This window comes from Pteropus alecto, unplaced genomic scaffold, assembly GCF_000325575.1.
Source record: "Pteropus alecto unplaced genomic scaffold, ASM32557v1 scaffold86, whole genome shotgun sequence".
Taxonomy (NCBI): domain Eukaryota; kingdom Metazoa; phylum Chordata; class Mammalia; order Chiroptera; family Pteropodidae; genus Pteropus; species Pteropus alecto.
Genome location: NW_006442109.1, coordinates 8,686,763 through 8,704,508, shown reverse-complemented (window position 1 = coordinate 8,704,508; position 17,746 = coordinate 8,686,763). Strand labels below are relative to the sequence as shown.

General features: G+C 47.5%; 1 protein-coding gene across 1 annotated transcript in view; it reads left to right on the top strand.

Moving 5' to 3' along the window:
* The window catches only part of SMAD3 (SMAD family member 3), a 114,334-nt gene that overhangs the window by 80,995 nt on the left and 15,593 nt on the right, over positions 1 to 17,746 (top strand). The window contains exons 2-5 of the mRNA XM_006920230.3: positions 9,683 to 9,876; positions 10,066 to 10,197; positions 11,522 to 11,596; positions 14,561 to 14,611. Coding sequence (XP_006920292.1) covers positions 9,683 to 9,876; positions 10,066 to 10,197; positions 11,522 to 11,596; positions 14,561 to 14,611 — 452 coding nt within the window. The remainder of the gene's footprint in view (positions 1 to 9,682; positions 9,877 to 10,065; positions 10,198 to 11,521; positions 11,597 to 14,560; positions 14,612 to 17,746) is intronic.

Here is a 17,746-nt window from a genome sequence, read left to right as displayed (position 1 = left end):
AAATATCTTCTCTCAAACAGTCGGTTGTCTTCTTTTGTTGATGGTTTCCTTTGCTGTACAAAAACTTTTTAGTTTGATGTAGTCTCATTTTTTAACTTTTTTCTTTTGTTTCCCTTGTCCAAGGAGATATATGTGAAAAGAAATTCCTGTTAGTAATATCAGAGAGTTTACTGCCTATGTTTTCTTCTAAAATTTTTATGGTTTTGGGTCTTCCATTTAAATCTTTAATCCATTTTGAGTCTATTCTTGTATATGGTGTAAGAAGATGGTCCAGCTTCTTTTTTTTTGCGTGTATCTGTCCAATTTTCCCAACACCATTTATTGAAGAGACTGTCTTTACTCCATTGTATATTCTTACCTCCTTTGTCATATAGTAAGTGAGCATATAGGTGCGGATTTATTTCTGGGCTCTCTATTCTGTTCCATTGATCAGTGTATCTGTTTTTATGCCAGTATCATGCTGTTTTGATTATTCGTAGCCTTGTAGTATAGTTTGATATCAGGTAGTGTTATACCTCCAACTTTGTTCTTCTTTCTCAAGATTGCCTTGGCTTTTTGGGTTTTTTTTTTATGGCTCTATATAAATTTTAGGATTGTTTGGTATTTTGATAGGGATTGCATTGAATCTATAGGTTGCTTTGAGTAGTATGGCCATTTTAACAATGTTGATTCTTCCTGTCCATGAACAGGGTATATGCTTCCAATTTCTTTTTTCAATGACTTATAATTTCTGAAAACAGGTCTTCTACCTTCCTGGTTAATTTGATTCCCGGGTATTTTATAGTTTTCACAATTGTAAATGGGATTGTTTTCTTAATTTCTCTTTCTGAAAGTTCATCATTGGTGTATAAAAATGCCACTGACTTCAGAATATTTATTTTCTATCCTGCTACTTTACTGAATTTATTGATCAGTTCTAACAGTTTTTTGGTGGAATCTTTAGGGTTCTCTATATATAGTATCGTGTCATTGGCAAATAACGAGAGTTTTACTTCTTCCTTTCCAATTCAGATGCCTTTTATTTCTCTTTCTTGTCTTATTGCTGTGAATAAGACTTCTAATACAGTGTTGAAGAAGAGTGATGAAAGTGGGCATCCTTGTTTTGTTCCTGATCTTAAGGAAAACGCTTTTAGCCTTTCCCCTTTTAGTACGATGTTAGCTGGAGGTTTGTCATATATGGACTTTATTATGTTGAGGTATGTTCCTTCTATTCCCACTTTGCTGAGAGTTTTTATCATAAATAGATGCTGGACAGAAATTTGTTTTGATAATGGTAATATTGAGTTATCAATATGCTACTTGGGCCACTTCAAAAAATAAGTTGAGTATTTGGGATAAGTTCACATTTCACGCAAACTGACTCCAAAAGCCTATATAGGTAGGTTGTTCTCCATAAACAGAAACTAAGTCCTTCTGAAATGGTTTAGTCTTATTGTGATATTGTATTCAAGATCAGGAAATACTGTTATGCCCCATTTACAGTTAGAGAAGAGTGAGTCACATAGCCTGGCTTCACTTTAGATTAACTCTGGGCCTTTGCAAAGTTGTGTAGCCTCTCAGGCACTCTGTTTCTCCACCAGGATACAAAGATAATGATACTTGTAAGTTTATTGGAAAGATTGGTGATCAAGTCATTGTATCAGTCAGTTAGTGTTGAGTAACAAACCACTCCAAAAGCTCAGCAGCTTAAAACAACCATTGTTTGTGCTGACTCTTGCTTCTGTGGTTCACCTGGACTTGGCATTTTGCTGCAGATTCGGCTCAGACTGTTCCATCTGTGTTGGTTATGGGCCCACGCTGAGGGGCAGCAGCTGCCTGGGGAAGCTCTTCCCATGGCAAGGACAGTGGTACAAGAGGGCAAGCAGAAACACACGATGGCACTTTACTCCTTCTACTCACATTCCGTGAGCCAAAGCAAGTTAATAGCCTAGCCCAAAGTCAAGAGACAAGGACGTAACACTCCACCCATAGAAGGAAGAGCAGCAAAGCCGTCTAGCAAAGGGCATGGGTACAGACGGGGTGACTGATTCAATCTACCACCATCATCAAGTGATCGGCACTGTGCCTGGCACATTGTGGTAGTAACTTCTCTAACTATTGTTATTATTACTCAGTATAGGCAAGTCAAAAGAGAAAGTTTGAATCTTAAGCTAGAAAGTTAAGCATTGGAAGTGTGTTAAATAAAATCAGTTTCAACTGAAATATGATAGTGCTAACACATTTTCTTTTTGCTTACTTCTTTGACTCAGGTAGCCAGCACAAGTGCCCAAGATATGGTTAGGTGTTCAGTAACCATCTGATGATTGATAAGAGGTTAATTTTCCTGATAAAGATGCAGCATGGGATAGCAGAACAAACCCTATTCTCCCTACCCCTCACCCCCCATTTCTCAGCACTGGTCTGGGTTTGAATTCTGGCCCTGGCTTTCACGAGTTATCTGACCTTGGGCAAGCCTGTTAAGTTCTCTGTGCTTGGTGAAAGCAGGGTATACTGGGCTTTACCATTTTTGTATTCTCACATAGTAGCAATATGCCTGGCACATGGTTTGTACTCAGTAGATCTTGGCATATTTCTGGAGCTTATTTATGTTCTCTGCTTCTAATCTCCCCAAACCCCATGTCCAAATCCACTGGTATTCATGTCGGCCCCCACATAGCTGTGGGTAGCTGGTCATTGGTAACAGAGGACTCTAGTGGCATGTGGCAGGAGGTGGGGCCCAGCCCCACCCTCCCCCCTTGGGAGCATTCTGGCAGGCTTCTCCTCACCATCGGCTTTGGACTCTGGCATGTCCACATCCTTGGCTGTGGCTCCTACCACCATTTTGGGATACTTTATGGGTCCCATTGGAGCCAATGGGAGGAAACCTAATTTCCTGCCACAGGAAATGGTTTAGCTAGTGAAGAACATATTTAAGGATTAAACCTCTGTCAAAGGAGCTGGAGAGAGTTGCTGAAAAAGACTTGGGGGGGGTCTCTCATGAGGAAGCCACTAGATCTAGGAAGAAATGACAGTCATAAACGGGGAGGAGGCCTGAAGCCCAGTTTCTGGGGCTGTACTTATAGCCCCTAGCAGCTGGTCTTGGGCTACAAGGGCTGGGTCAGGAGAGTAGGTCATAAATAGATTCTTTTCTGCAACCAAGCATGTTTATGGTAACATCAGCTCAGAATTAAGACCTATTTATTGGATTTACTTAAAATGGGCCTGGTGCCCTGTGAAGCTTGGGAGGGTGTGTACCGGACGCATCAGCTAAATTAGATCCAGCAGCTGAAACTCCCAGTTCACTATTATTATTTTGGTAAGCAATGGTGTATATTTTGAGTGGGAAGGAGAAGGAAGGAATACTGGCTCCTAGCAGCCCAGACTAAACCAAGAGAAGTCACCACTGATGCATAAAATGTGAATGAGAGGCCATTGCTGTCTTGAGTTAGGGAATTGTATGGCCCAGAAGCAGGGGCATGAACCAGATGACTTCCGGAAAATACTGCCAATCCACACCAGTGGTCACATGCTCATGAGCTGGAGAGCTTGCTTGTCTCCCTGTCCTCAGGCCCAGCCTGGCAGCCAGGAGAGCTGACCTTCACCTGCTGCCCTGGTGCAGACTGCTGTGTGATCCTGGGATGGGATCCTAGGTGCACAGTGAGGCAGGGCCCCTATGAGACATGCGTTGACCTGTTCAGCATAGGTGTGGCTGACCTGAGAGAAAGAGCACAGAGCCTTGCAAATATTCAAAGCACTAGGCCTACTGAGGTTTTCATTGTGGCCCACGTAGCTGGGCACCCAGAAGGCCAAAGCAAGGGAGGGGACTGGAGTTTTTGAGCTCCTAGTATATACCTTACTTTGTCAGGCATCGTCATAGTAATGAAGGTAGTGATTGTTGAACAATAATAATAGATTGCTGCCATTTATTGTGTGTTTACTCTATACCAAAGATTTTCCGCACAGGATATCATTGAGTCCTTCCAGCAGTTCAACCAAGGGGCTGATATTTCAGATGAAAAAAATTAAGGCCAATTTGATAAAGTTTACGCATTTATCGAGCACAGAGTCTGTATTTGGATTCAGGTTAATCCTGAATCTAAAGCCCCAAAGCCCTTGCCTCTTTTTTTTAATTGTGATATAATTGATGTACAACAAACAGCACATATTTAAAGTGTACAAATTGATAAATTTTGACATATGTATACACCTGTGAAATCATCACTACCAATAAGATAGTAAACACAACCTTTACCCCTTAATAAGCCCCGCGCTCCTGTCCCCACACATCCCCATGTCACCGCTGATCTACTCTCTGTCACTCTAGATTAGTTTGTAACTTTGCTTTACTTTGAATTACTCTGTAATTTTATCTAAATGGAATCACGTCTGGCTTCTTTCACTCGGCATAATTATTTTTAGATTGATCCATCTTGTCGTGTGTGTCAGTAGTTCATTTTTTTTTTTATATTGCTGAGTAGTAGTCCTTTGTATGGCTATGTCATGGTTTGTTTAGCTATTTACCTGTCGATACACATTGGGTGATTTCCGGTTTGGGGCTGTTACAGATGGAGCAGCTGTGAACGTTCATGTATGGACAGATACTTTGATTTCTTTTGGTTAAGCTTAGGAGTAAAATGGGTAGATGATATGGTATGTTAGCTTTCAGCTGTTTAAGAAACTTCCAAACTGTTTTTCGAAGTAGTTGTACCATTTTACATTCCTACCAGCAATGTTTGAAGTTTCAGTTGCTCCACATCCTTGCCAATGGGTGGCACAGTCTTTTCATTTAATCTATTATAATAATTATGCGGAGGTGTCTCATTGCAGTTTTAATTTGCACTTCTCTAAAGACTAATGACGTCAAACATGTTTTCATGTGCTTCTTTGCCATCTTTATATCTTTTTGTGTAGTGTCTGTTTAAATATATATTTTTTTATAGTTGGGTTGTTTTGCTTACTATATTGAGTTTATAGGATTCTCTATATATTCTGGACATAGGTCCTTTTTTAGATATATGTTTTGCAAATATTTTCTCCCAATTTGTGTCTTGTCTCTTTATTCTTTTAACAGTGACTTTCAAAGACCAAAAGCTTGTTTTGATGAAGTCCAATTTGTCAACTTTTTTTTTTCTTTTTTAATGGAATGTGCTTCTGGTGTGGTATCTAAGCAATGTTTGCCTATCCCAAGGTCACAAAGAGTTTCTCCTATGTCTTCTTCTACAAGTTGTATTATTTTAGGTTTTATATTATGACCCATTTCAGCTAATTTTTATATCGGGTACCAGGTGTAGATTGCAGTTCATTTTTCTTGCATATGAATATCCAACTGTTCTAGCACCATTCGTTGAAAAGACTATCTTTTTCTCTACTAAATATTCTTTGGTCCTTTGTCAAGAATGAGTTGTCCATATATATATTTGATGATTTCTGGACTCTCTTGGCTTTCACCATCTGTTTACCAGTCTTTTTGCCATTGCCACACTGCCTTGATTACTGTAGCTCCCTTGCTTTTTAAAAATTTAATCATTTATCAAAGTAATTCATGTATATAATAGTTTAAGAACTCAAGAAGTCCTTGACTTGATTCTCTCTTGAATTTTTAATTTATATTTTTATTTTTTGTTTCCAAGAGTTCTTTTTTTTTTTTTAAATAGCCTGTAAATGTTCCTATTTTAGGATTGCAATATCTTATCTCCCTGAGAGTAGTGTTGGTTTTGTTTTATTTAGTTTGGAAGTTTTTTTCTCTCTGCATTATCACAGACTTCCCTTTTTCCCCCTTCTTGTTTCTCTGTGCCTCTTGTTAGAGGCTTTCTTTAAATGGCTGGAGATTCAGGCCATGCATTCCTATTTAAGAGTGGGACAATAAAAAGCTGATTAAATGCTCTATGTATGAAGGTGGAAGAGACTTGTTGGCTGGTGGGTTGCCCTGTAGTCTAGGATGAGCTGGCAGGAACAGGACCATTTTGTCGGGGGGATCCCCAAATGTCAGGATTGCAGGTCTCGTGGGCTGTGCTGTTTAATTTCTCCACAGGGAAGGGCTGATAGGAACTTGGCCTTTTCCTCACTCTCTTAGGCTGCCTGCCCCATGGAAGGGTGGGAGCACAGGCCATCTGTCACTGTCCTGGGTACCAAGTGAGCAAGGGAGCCTCCATGAAATCTAGCCCTCGTCTGACCCTCACCCCAGCTGTGACCTGGTGGCCCTTTCAGAGCCCTCCAGTTTATTTTTTGTAGAGAGCAAGCCTGTCTCTTGCAGAATCGGGGAGACCCTGTTTGCCGGGGCTCAGGGAAAGGGCCTGGGATCTGAATGCCTCTTCTATAGACTTTCAACCCATCTTGTTTTCAGCTTCATCTTGAGAAGTGTGTGGTGCCTCCAATTCCTGAGTCTTTCCCGGGTTCTGAGGCACAAATAGAATCACTTTTGTTGGTTTCCTCTGATAGGTGCTTGGTTTCAGCTCACTCCACTCTGCTAAGTCTGTTTCCATGCTGCCATCCACTTTCTATTTTTGTCTGCTCTGTTCTCCTACTCATTGTCTTCGGCAGGACAGAGATAAACGCATCCATTCAGTCTGTTTTATTTGACCAAAGAAGGTTTCTTACCCCCCACCCCCCTCCTTCCACCGCCCCCTCCTTCTCCACCATCTTTGTTTTGCCCTCTCTCCCGCCTCCCTTCTCCCTTTCCTTCATACCCCTCCCCTTTCTATTTTTGTCTGCTCTGTTCTCCTACTCATTGTCTTCGGCAGGACAGAGATAAACGCATCCATTCAGTCTGTTTTATTTGACCAAAGAAGGTTTCTTACCCCCCACCCCCCTCCTTCCACCGCCCCCTCCTTCTCCACCATCTCTGTTTTGCCCTCTCTCCCGCCTCCCTTCTCCCTTCCCTTCATACCCCTCCCCTTTACTACCCCTCCTCCGATTTTCTCCTTCTTCCTTCTTCTTTGCCTGGAGCTTTCTGTGCCATAGTTGTTTCAGCAGGCAGCCAAGTTCTTCAGGCCCTGAGAGGAAACAGCCCACGCAATATAGAAAGAATTGGATGAGGAATCAGGCAACTGAAGTTCTCTATCTACAGATGTGATAAACCTTCTGTCCTCCCCGTACCCCCGACTCTCCTTCCCATCTCCAAACCCGTGATGACCACATCACAACCACAGCACAGCCCCACCTCGTGCCTCACCTGCTTCGGTTCGTGTCCCACTGGCTGCCCCATCGCTTTCTGCTCTATGCCATTTTTTCTCGTTGTAGGTTCCTGAGTAGCTGTGGGGCCCTGGGTCCACTATGGATCCCTGGCAAGTGAGGTGCCCAGTTCAGGTGTCCTGGTTCTGAGGGTTTGGCATGTTAGGGCTGTATATAAGTGTCCCTCCTCATTAGGAGTGCCCAGAGTCTCCTGCGCACACACAGCATCCTGTCCCATCTACCATCCCTTCCTAAAGGCTCAAGGCCCAGGTATAGGGCTGATAGGAACTTGGCCTTTCCCTCACTCTCTTAGGCTGCCTGCCCCATGGAAGCTGTGATCCTTCTCCGATGTTGTCCATCACCATCCCTCCTCCTGCTGTGTATTATTATTTTTTAAGCAAGAGGGCACCCACTTCCGTCAGCCAGGCGAGGACGGGTGGCTCTGTCCACAGCCCCATTCCTCCCTCGCTGCTGGCCTGAGCCTTTCTCCTGGGCCTCCCCCTGCAGAGGTAGCTACAGATGTCCAGCTGGCCCTTTGTTGGGGCTTTTGTCAGTCACTGAAGAGCAAATGTGGCCACTTCCCTGATCTCTGGGCCCTCAGTGGCTTTGCAAGAGAATGGGAACAGCTGAATAATTGTCATTGCCCACTCACCACTTCCCACTCTCCCTTTCTCTCCTCCTCGGCCCCACTCTCACACCATTTATCCAAAGCTGGGTTTGGAGAGTGCTAATTGTCATGTGGAATAATAATATTGGTTGGCATTTCACAAAACACTTTTAATTGAATACCAAGCTGCAGAAGGTCAGGGGGATGGGAGAATGTTCCCATTTTACAGGTGAAGTAACTGAGGGTCCCAGAGACCTCCTGACTCACCCGGTGTCTCACAGCCAGGAGTCTAGAACCCGATTTTGACCCAGGTCCCCTGACTCCGTATCTGGCAGTCTTCCTTCTATACCTCAGGGTGAGTCCAAGGCTGTCCTCTGCCTTCTGCCTGGTAATCACTGTTTTTGGCTGCAGGGGTTCTTTTGTCTGAGGCCCTGTGTGAGAGAGGTAATTACATCCTTTGAGATGCCCTAAGTCAGCAGCTCTCTGTCTTCCCTGTGACCAAGCCCAGCTCTGGCCTTTGTCTGTCCTTCCTCATCCCCAGGCCTGTGGCCTGGAGAGTTTGATTGGATAACTCCATTTCTCTCTCTTTGGTGCTTCCTATTGCATCTGGCTAGCCCCTTCCTCACAGAGTGTCCCTAAATCCTGTTTATTCAGGCAAACGGGTACCCTCAGTCCTATGGAGGCAGAGAGAGGGAACTCGCAAACACCTCTCCACCAGCTCTGCCCAACTGTTAGAAAAATCATGCCCACTACTCTGTCCCTACGGCCGCACATAGTAGGCTCTTATAAAATACTTGTTAATATTTTATGTGTGAATAGAATCTCCTCACTTGTCTGATACTGGTTGTCATCTGAAATCTCACATCCCTTCAAGAGCCTCCCAGCTCCCCACCTTACTCATGGCTGACAGTGCTTCTACCACTTCTGCGCTTCCCAGTTACGTCTGTAGCACTGCTACAAATTGCTTGCCTGCATATCACCTGGAGGTTTTATAAAGAGGAAGATTCTGATTTAGTAGGTTGGGGTAGGCCCTGCCTTTTCAACAAGCTTCCATGGATCCACGTTGCTGGTCCAGGAACTACAGAATATGTGGTTTGCAAAGGGACAGGGCACTGCCATTGGGTGTGTTCGGCCCAGCCAGGCTGAGGACAGTTGTAGAACTAAGCGTGGTGTGGAGCCGCAGACTCCGCTCCTGCTCAGCCCGTGCATGACCCTGTGGGCCTTAGCTCCGAGCTAGAAGAGAGCCGAGGATGGGTGACGCCTGTGTCAACCTGCAAAAAACCTTCGAATCGAAAGAGACTCCGGACAAGTCTGCGGTGTAGGCTCTTACAGTTTAAAAGCCCCTTAAATGTCCTCCTCTCCCTCCCTGCCTCATCACAAATACCACTTAAAAAAGACAGTTTTTTTCTCTTTGTTTTCTAAGGTGTAAGGGAGGGACTAGGTGAGTGTCGAAAAACATTAGGGGCGGCCTGTGTGCTTTGTCACCTCAGTATGTGGTCCTCATATTCTTACCAAAAGAATTCATTTTCTTACTCAGCCTTTCCCCCGACTGCTCACCTTTGCCTGGCTCTGGACCTTTTCAGAGCACCATTCAACTGCCATCCCTTCATATGGGAGGCAGGGGGGAGCTTGGGGAGTGCGGAGAACTTACCTCAGGGACTCATGGTTTCAAGGCCTCCTCCGCCAGCCTGGGGAGGCCTCGGCCTTCCTTGGTGGGCCTGTGTTCTTCTCCTGGGATCCCTTCCAGCACTAACAGTTAGCGGTTCTCTGATCTCTGCGCCCTCTGAGTCTGAAAGAAAGGAGGGGAGGGGAGAGCTTTCTGTGCCTCTGCCAGCAAACTCACCGGGAGCTGCAGCAGGCAGGACTTTGAAGAAGGCAGGCCAAGTCCACTTCATGGTCTCTTTTTGCCCCTCCCTGTCCTGGCAGGTCCCTGGATGGCCGACTGCAGGTGTCCCATAGGAAGGGGCTCCCCCACGTCATCTACTGCCGCTTGTGGCGGTGGCCTGACCTGCACAGCCACCATGAGCTGCGGGCTATGGAGCTGTGTGAGTTCGCCTTCAACATGAAGAAGGACGAGGTCTGCGTGAATCCCTACCACTATCAGAGGGTAGAGACCCCAGGTATGCTCCCCTCCTCTCGATGGGGCCTGCAGCTGCCACATATCACCGCCTCCCCCACCCGCTCTTTCTCTCCCTTCCCTCCTCCTCCCGCCCCTCCTGAGGGAGGGTCTGTAGTGTGTTTGAGGGTACAGGGGCTTTGGTGCCAGCCTGGCATCGGTGCCAACACTCCTCTGCTCTGTCTCTGGGCAGTTCTACCTCCTGTGTTGGTGCCGCGCCACACGGAGATCCCGGCCGAGTTCCCCCCACTGGACGACTACAGCCATTCCATCCCCGAGAACACTAACTTCCCTGCGGGCATTGAGCCTCAGAGCAATATTCCAGGTAGGTACCTGGCAGTGCAGGGGGCCTGGGGACATGGCCCACTGCCCCGCTCTTGCCCCCACCCCCAGCAACCCTCTCTGCACACAGGGCTGGCCCCTGACTCAGAACCCCCTCCGTGTTGGGAGAGGACCCGTGGCCTTGGCTCCCTGCTCACTAACGATGCTTTTCTTGGCACGGAGAAGTGGCAGTGTGACCCTTCCGTCTGGCCTCGGTGTAGTCATTTATTTTGGAAGCGGAAATAGTGACGCTGTGTTCCTCTCACCGCCCTCGAGGCTGGGGCTGGAGTTCAGGCAGAACCCCTGATGGTCTGGGGGCTGCAGAGGCAGTGGGTGCACCGCTGGCCAGGCAGCGAGCAGAGAGCTGGCCTGTCAGTCAGCCTGCTGAATGGTTACAGCCTGGGTGGGGGTTGAGGCCCAATTTGAGTTTTGGCTCCACAGGGAGAAGTGGGCTCCACTGTCAAAGAGTGCAGATGTTTTTAGAAGCCCTTCATTTACATGCAAATAATGTGTGAATCGGCAGCACTCTTGAAGTCCTGGAAAACAGCTTGGCGGCGTTGTGCTAGTCATGGTGCAGGGACCGTGGCTGCTGGGCGGTAACCTTGCCGCGTCCCTTTCAGAGCATTCTGATTCGGATGAGCCTTCATCCTGAGTGAGTGTATTGTGTTGAGGGTGACCACAGGCCTGTGTGCATGGATCACTGCATTAAGGAGAGACCCACTTTACAGATCCAGCCTTTTCAGACCCTGTCCAGGTAGCGCTGGTCTCCAGGGGGCAGGCCACCTACTTTGTTCATTCAGCAAATTTTAGAGAGCTAAGTCGGTCTGGACGGTAGATTCAAAGAAATAGATCACAGTCTCTGCTGTCACTGAATGTGCAGCCCACTTGGGAGGCTAGGACATCCCCTAAGGAGATGACAAATAACAAGGCGCTTGCACAGGAGTAGATGACAGAGCCACAGTGGGGTTTGAAGCAGCTGCCCTTCAGAGAACAGAGATGGGTAAGGCTGAGGCAAGTCCACAGCTTCCCCTGGAGAGGTGGGCTTAAACCCGATGTTGAAGGATGGGGAGAAGTTAGCCTGGCAGAGGCTGTAGGAACAGGCGTGTCAGACTTATGAACAAAGGCAGTAATGATGAGGTGGGGAGCCCTGAGGTCAAGGGCATGAGGACAGCAGGATCCAGGGGCCGTGCCCTCGAGTCAAGGCCCAGAGCTCCTCCAGCACCTGCTACAGGCATCGTGGTGTGAATGTGTGACAGAGTTTGCTAAAGGTCTCTCAAGAGCCAAGCTATGGAGGCCATTTAATGAACTGCTTTCTTTCTGATTCCCAGAAACCCCACCCCCTGGCTACCTGAGTGAAGATGGAGAGACCAGTGACCACCAGATGAACCACAGCATGGACGCAGGTCAGAGCCTTGGAGGGACGTGCCCTTAATCCTGAGTGCCTTCCCTTCCTCCCTCTCTCTTCACCTCCTCCTTCTGTTGCTCTGTTCAGTATTTATAGAGCAACCACTCTATGCCAGGCACTGTGCCAGCCGCTAGGGATAGAGGAGGAGCCTGAGCTGCTCACAGCTTGTGGGGGAGACCGACAAAACAAGTGTCAGTTATGTGCCATCTTATATATGCCCTGTTGGAAGACGCCACATGGTATCAGGAGCACAGAGTAGGGCCACTTATACCTAGCCTGGGGAGGAGGTATTGAGGGTGCAACAGTACCTTGTAGTGGAGGTTTTTCTTGAGTTGAATCTTAGTGATGTGTAGGTGTTCACCAAGCCATCAGGGCAGGCAAGAGGGTATGCCAGTCAGAGTCGATGGAAAAAGGGCAGGAGAGCCTGGTGCATTCTGGGGATGGTAAGCACTCAGTGTGACCAGAGCCTCCTCCTCTAGAGGTGGGGAGAGACAGGAGGGCATGCCACTCAAGCCTTCAAGTGTGGCAGGGGACTGATGGGGAGCCACTGAAGGCTTTCAGTGAATCTGTGCCTCAGTGAGATGTTGCTGGCTGTAGGCTGGGGCATGGGCTTGATCACCAGAAACAGTTTCTTAGAGCCTGAATGAAGGCAAGGTCTGTGCCGATGGCCAGTGGAGCCCCCTGAAGCATCTATTTTTGTGTGGTGACCAAATGTGATCTGTGTGTTCCTACTGTGAGGGACCCAGCCCAGTTGTCTTCAACCACATCTCCAGATGTTCCTGCATCATTTATTATGAGGCCAAATTGGCTCCAGACCAGTGGCTTCTAGAATTGAACCCCAGCTGCCACATGGAATGTGCACTGCGTTGTGTGCGGTTGGGTGAGGAGGAGGAGGGAGCCAAGCAGATGTCCTGCTCTGATGATGGTGGGCATGCATCATGCCCACAGGACCGCCAGACACAGCAGAACCAACTGCCTTGCACACAGCCCAAAAGAGACAAAAGACACTCACATGTTCATTGTAAATGTAGCTGCTTGGTACCTAGCCTGGGCAAGGTGGTACTTTGGGGTTTAGCCTCCCCCAACACCCCACCCCCCTCCCATGAGTGGCTGACAGTGGGAATACACTGAAGACCTTCCTGTATTCGATGCCAAGTGGCCGTGGCGAGCTCGCAGCTATTAAACGCTGGCATGGGATGCAGGCCAGCTAAGCAGCATCTCTCCAGATGCTGTATTTCTTCTCACTGTCTGTTCTTTCTTTCCTCCTTGCTGCTCTTCATGGTTGTGGAATGATTATGGTTATAAGAGAAAACAGACCAAAGAGGAAGGTTCTGTGTAGGGGCCAAGCCGCTGCCTTTTTCGCCCCCTCAGGTCTCAGTTCTTCCCCTTCCTCCTGTTTCTTTCTGCGCCATTTTCTCTGTCCCTCTCTATTCTTCTTCTCCTCCCATGAGTGAACTTGCAGGGCCCTCTTGGGAACGTGAGTGATTTATTGAAAGTGGACGCTGGACTTTGTGGGCTGCGGCCAGCCCATTGGTGGCTGAGTTGGTGAGGGTCTCCTATTTTTTCTGTTCTTCACTCAAAGTCATCTGTTTGGAAACCAGTCCAGTTGCTCATGGACAGCTGAAATGTGGCGGCGTCCCAGCTGGAGCCTGAAGGTCACTACCCAGCCAGCCCTGTGTCTCCCCTAACTTGCATACACATGCCTGTTCAGATCAGTGAGAAGGGTCCCACAGCTTTCCTGGGTCTTCATGAGCCACCACAGAATAGGAAATCAAATTTATCGAGTGTCTACTATGTACCAGTCTTGGTGTGGGCATTTTTATATGCATGTTCTCACTTCATTTCCATAAGTCACATAATAGATGGTATTATCCCCATTTTACGCCTGAGGGAAAAAGTCAAAGCTTAAAGAGGTTAAACCTCTTTGCCAAAGTCCACATGTCCAGACCCCGTGCTGATTTGGAAGCTCTGCTTCTTCTGAAACTCTTCTACACCCCTTGATGTATTGGGTGCTGGGGGAGGAAAAGAAGCCCATGGTGGCAGCAGGAACAGAACCCCCCACTAACAGCTGAGGGAGGCGTATACAGGAGGCCCAGCCCCTAGAACTGGTAGATTTCAGGGTGGGGCCAACCCCACAGGGTCGTTAATAAATAAATAACTTTCGTAGCCCCATGGGTACAGGGATAAAGGAGGGACATGCCCAGTGTTGCTCTGTGAAAGGCAGCCACTTGATTTTTTGGAAGGTCGATGCCATGTGGGCTTTAAAAAAACAACAACAACAACAAACTGCTGGGGGTGAGGGGTGGACAGACGGTAATAGAGGAGGAAGAATTGAGTAGGTTTGGACTTTTCCCCATGTGCAGCGTTATGTCTTACATAAAAGTCAGTCTGGTTGCTGAGTCGTGGGATTTCTAAGGCAGCTTGGTGAGTTTCCTGAGACCTGGGGAAAGGGTTAGATTGGTATTTCCAGGTGCATGAGCTGTTGGGAGAACTGACTGGTGATGTCTGGGTAGCTCTCGCCCCACCTGTGTGAGAGGTTACTGCCCGAGTCTTTGAGAAGCTGGTGGTGGGGGCGGGGGGGGGGCGGTTCCTTGTCTCTCTTGTTTTCCTGTGGGCATAGTTAACAGGGAGGGTCATTGTGGTGTAGGGTATTGTACCCTAGTTGGGAACACAGTAGCCCTGCACTGTGGGTCCTGGTGAAGAGCATCAAACCATCGAGTTGTGGCAGAGACCTTGAGATCAACCCACTCGTCCATTCATTTCACAGATGAAGAACCTGGACCCCAGGGAGGGAGAGTGTGGGCAAGGATATGGAGCTAGGCCTTGTCCTGGGTCTTAGAGGCTCAGCCCAGGTTTTCTTCCTGCTGTGTTGAGCTGCCCCACCTGGATTTAAGTATTTAGTAATTGGGCTCTCCTGCCAAGATTCTCTTATGAAGTCTCATACCTGTGTCTCACCTTGCAGGTTCTCCAAACCTATCCCCGAATCCGATGTCCCCAGCACACAGTAACTTAGGTAAGTGTCTCCTCAGTCTGAATGACTGGAACCCCCTCTGGCTGCAGCTCTGTCCCAGTGTGGGGAGAGGGTCCTGAAGGTGAGGCTCCACCCCCAAAGCCCCACCACTGGCCAGCTCAGCCCATCCCATCAGGTTTCTGGTTACAGGGATTCTGGGGTCACCCACAGAACTGGAAACCTGAGAACAGTGCTGGCAGGAAAGGCAACCATGTGCCAGGTTTGTGTTTCCCTGGGTGGTGGTTAGATGTGAGTGAGTGAAAGTCTCCCGAACTTTGTGCTCGGGAGACAAGGGTCTGTGGTCAGCCAAGCCTACGTGTGTGGTTGGTTGCAAACCCACGGTCATCAGTGCAGACTCCAGCCCTTGACTTTTGTAGACTTGTTTCAGATACACTTATTTAGATTTTATCTGAGCATTTCATCTTACAATGATGTAGTTTTTATTTAAAATGGCAACATATAAAGATTTTGAAAACAAAAGCAAAATTTCCCACAGTCTCTTTACCCAAACACACTGTTATTGTTTTATCACCGTCTTGATTTTTGTGGATCAGGCATGTAGAGTAGTGCCTCACCATTGAGATCATAGTGCATATCCATTTCTCCGTTCTTTCTTCTCTTTATATTATTTTGTAAACACATTTTCATATTTTGATACTTTGTTTATCATTTTGCATTATCTCATGATGTTTTGGAACAGCGAGGCCATCATTTCCACGACCTTCCCTCCGTTGGACTTCTGGGTCAGTTTTTCTGAGATTTGTTTTTTACTCCAGAGCAACCTTCAGCTCTGATGTGGTGGACCTGCAGAAGGTCTCAGAACAAATGAAATATCCATTCCGTTTTTATTGAGGGGAATTTATGTTCTGGTCTGGTAGTTTTAGAAAATTATGAGCTTGGCTTTGTTTCAGCCTTTATTACTGTGTCTTAATGTGCGGCTCAGGAGATGAAATAGTTAATATCCAAGCTTGGTGAATCAGAAGGGATTGGCCTGGCTTTTGTTCCCAGTTGTTTCCAGTCCTTGACTGATAGCATCAGATGAGGAAAGTCATCCTTTGGAACATTGGGAGATGCTCGAAAACCTTTTAATGCAGGCTGACAAGTGGGCAGTGTGAAATGTGACTTTGGGGGATCTGTTTTAACATCTTTGTAAAATAATATCAGTGTGAGTGTTGGGCTTTGCTGAGGGAAGGTCAAATTCCTGATGTGAAAGGACTGATTGAGTTATTAAAAACAAACTCTGAAGGCTGGAAGCTATGTTAACACTTGAGAAACTAAAGGCCATGACTGTGAACTTGACTCTGGGCTTTTGGCTTTTGAGGTTGGCCAGCTTGGATTTAATTTTACCCCACCAATTTACCCCACCACGTCCACAGCAACACTTTCCGTTGATAGGCTTTGGAGTAGGCACTCGCCTTTGAAACCCTGCTGCCTCACTCTGGTCAGACTGGCAGTTGCCCCAGGAGCTAGCTTACTGTGAATTCCCCTCTGGATCCTGGGGACCAGGATGGTTCTTGAACTGAGACCCTAGGCACAGTGCCCTGTTGGCACAGTTCTTCCTCCCTGCTGCCGTGATTCTCATGCCCCTTGTCTGAGGTCAAGAATTCTTAGGTCATTTATTCCAAAGGAAGGTATAGGCCATGAGCCCGGCAGGCAGAGAGTGGGTGCCACTCTTCTGGGAAGATCTAAATGGGGGAACGAGTCAGCTGACGAGTCAGGGTAAGGACTCATGTTGAGACACAGGGGCTGACAGGCCCAGCTTCCTCTCTGCTTGATAAGCCCTCACGCCCCGACCTTTACCTATTCAGACCTATTGGTTTCATCCTGCCCATAAAATCTCAGACTCCTGGCCTCGTAGCTGGAAGGGGAGGAGAGGATGGTGATGACGATGGCCATCATTTCTTGAGAACTTACTATGGACTGAGTGTTGTGCAGAGCGCTTCATGCCAATCTTCATAACAACTGTACAGGATAGTGGTGTTGCAAGTTTTCATTTTACAGATTAGGAAACCAAGGGGGCACACTGCCTAACTAACTTTGCCCAGGTCATGCAGCTAGCAAATGGAGAAGCTGGCTTTGAACTCAAACCTTCGGGATCCAGAGAATGTGCTCCTGTCTGCAGGAAGACACTGCCTTGTTGGGCCAATTAGACCAGTTCCCTCCACCCCACTCCCCTCCCTTCACTCAGAAGAACAAGGCTCAAGAAGGGTGTTCAGTAGCTTATAGTTGGAGACAAATGTCAGATTGAGCACCCTGTGTCCCATGTGATCTCTGGGTGGGAGCCCTGCCTGCCTGCCTGTCTCTTCCTTACTCATTCATTCACAAGGCGTTTCCTGCCTGATTGCTGTGTGCCAGTCCAGGTGTGGGGGCAGTTGAGGGGGATTCAAAGGTAACTCACATACTCTGCCATCAAGGTCCTATGGCCTCGTTGGGATAAATAAGGCAGGACTATACATAATTATAAAACAAAAAGTTGGTACAGATGACGTACCCTGAGGGGTCAAAGGAGGTAATGATGGCATTCTCGTGGGGACATGCATCCAGGCTTGCCAGACAGAGTCTCCTATGTATTAATTCATTCAGTCAGCACTGGCTGAGTTCCCAGTATGTACTGATGCTGGGGGTCCAGAGCTGGGGAGGGCACTTAGGATTCACAGTCTGGTGGAGTGGCTGAAGGTGTCTGTTTTCACCCGTGGTGCATTGTGCCAGATGCCAAGGGAGCAAGCACAGAGGCAGGAGGAACCGTATGTGCCAAGGAGGATGGTGCTGGATGGGGTGGGAAGACGTCAGAGTTGTGGTAACATGTGTGAGCTGGATCCCGAAGGATAGGTAGGATACCGTGAGGCAGAGAGGGAGGGCAGGACATTGCACATGGGAAGAATGGCATGAAGGGTCAGGGTGAGCTCTGAGGACAGCTGGCACTGTGGTGGTTGGCATGCTGAGAGGCACAGTCGAGCAGATGAGGCCGAGAGGGCCGCTGGGCCGCTGAGAAAGGAGCCCTGAACGCCGTGCTTATTTAGCCCTGTCTTGCTTACAGAATGAAGTCGTTGGTGAGTTTTTTTTTGTTTGTTTTCTTTTTGTTTTTTTGGAGGGTTATTATCTGATGGCAGCTTTATAAAGATTGATCTGGCCACTGTA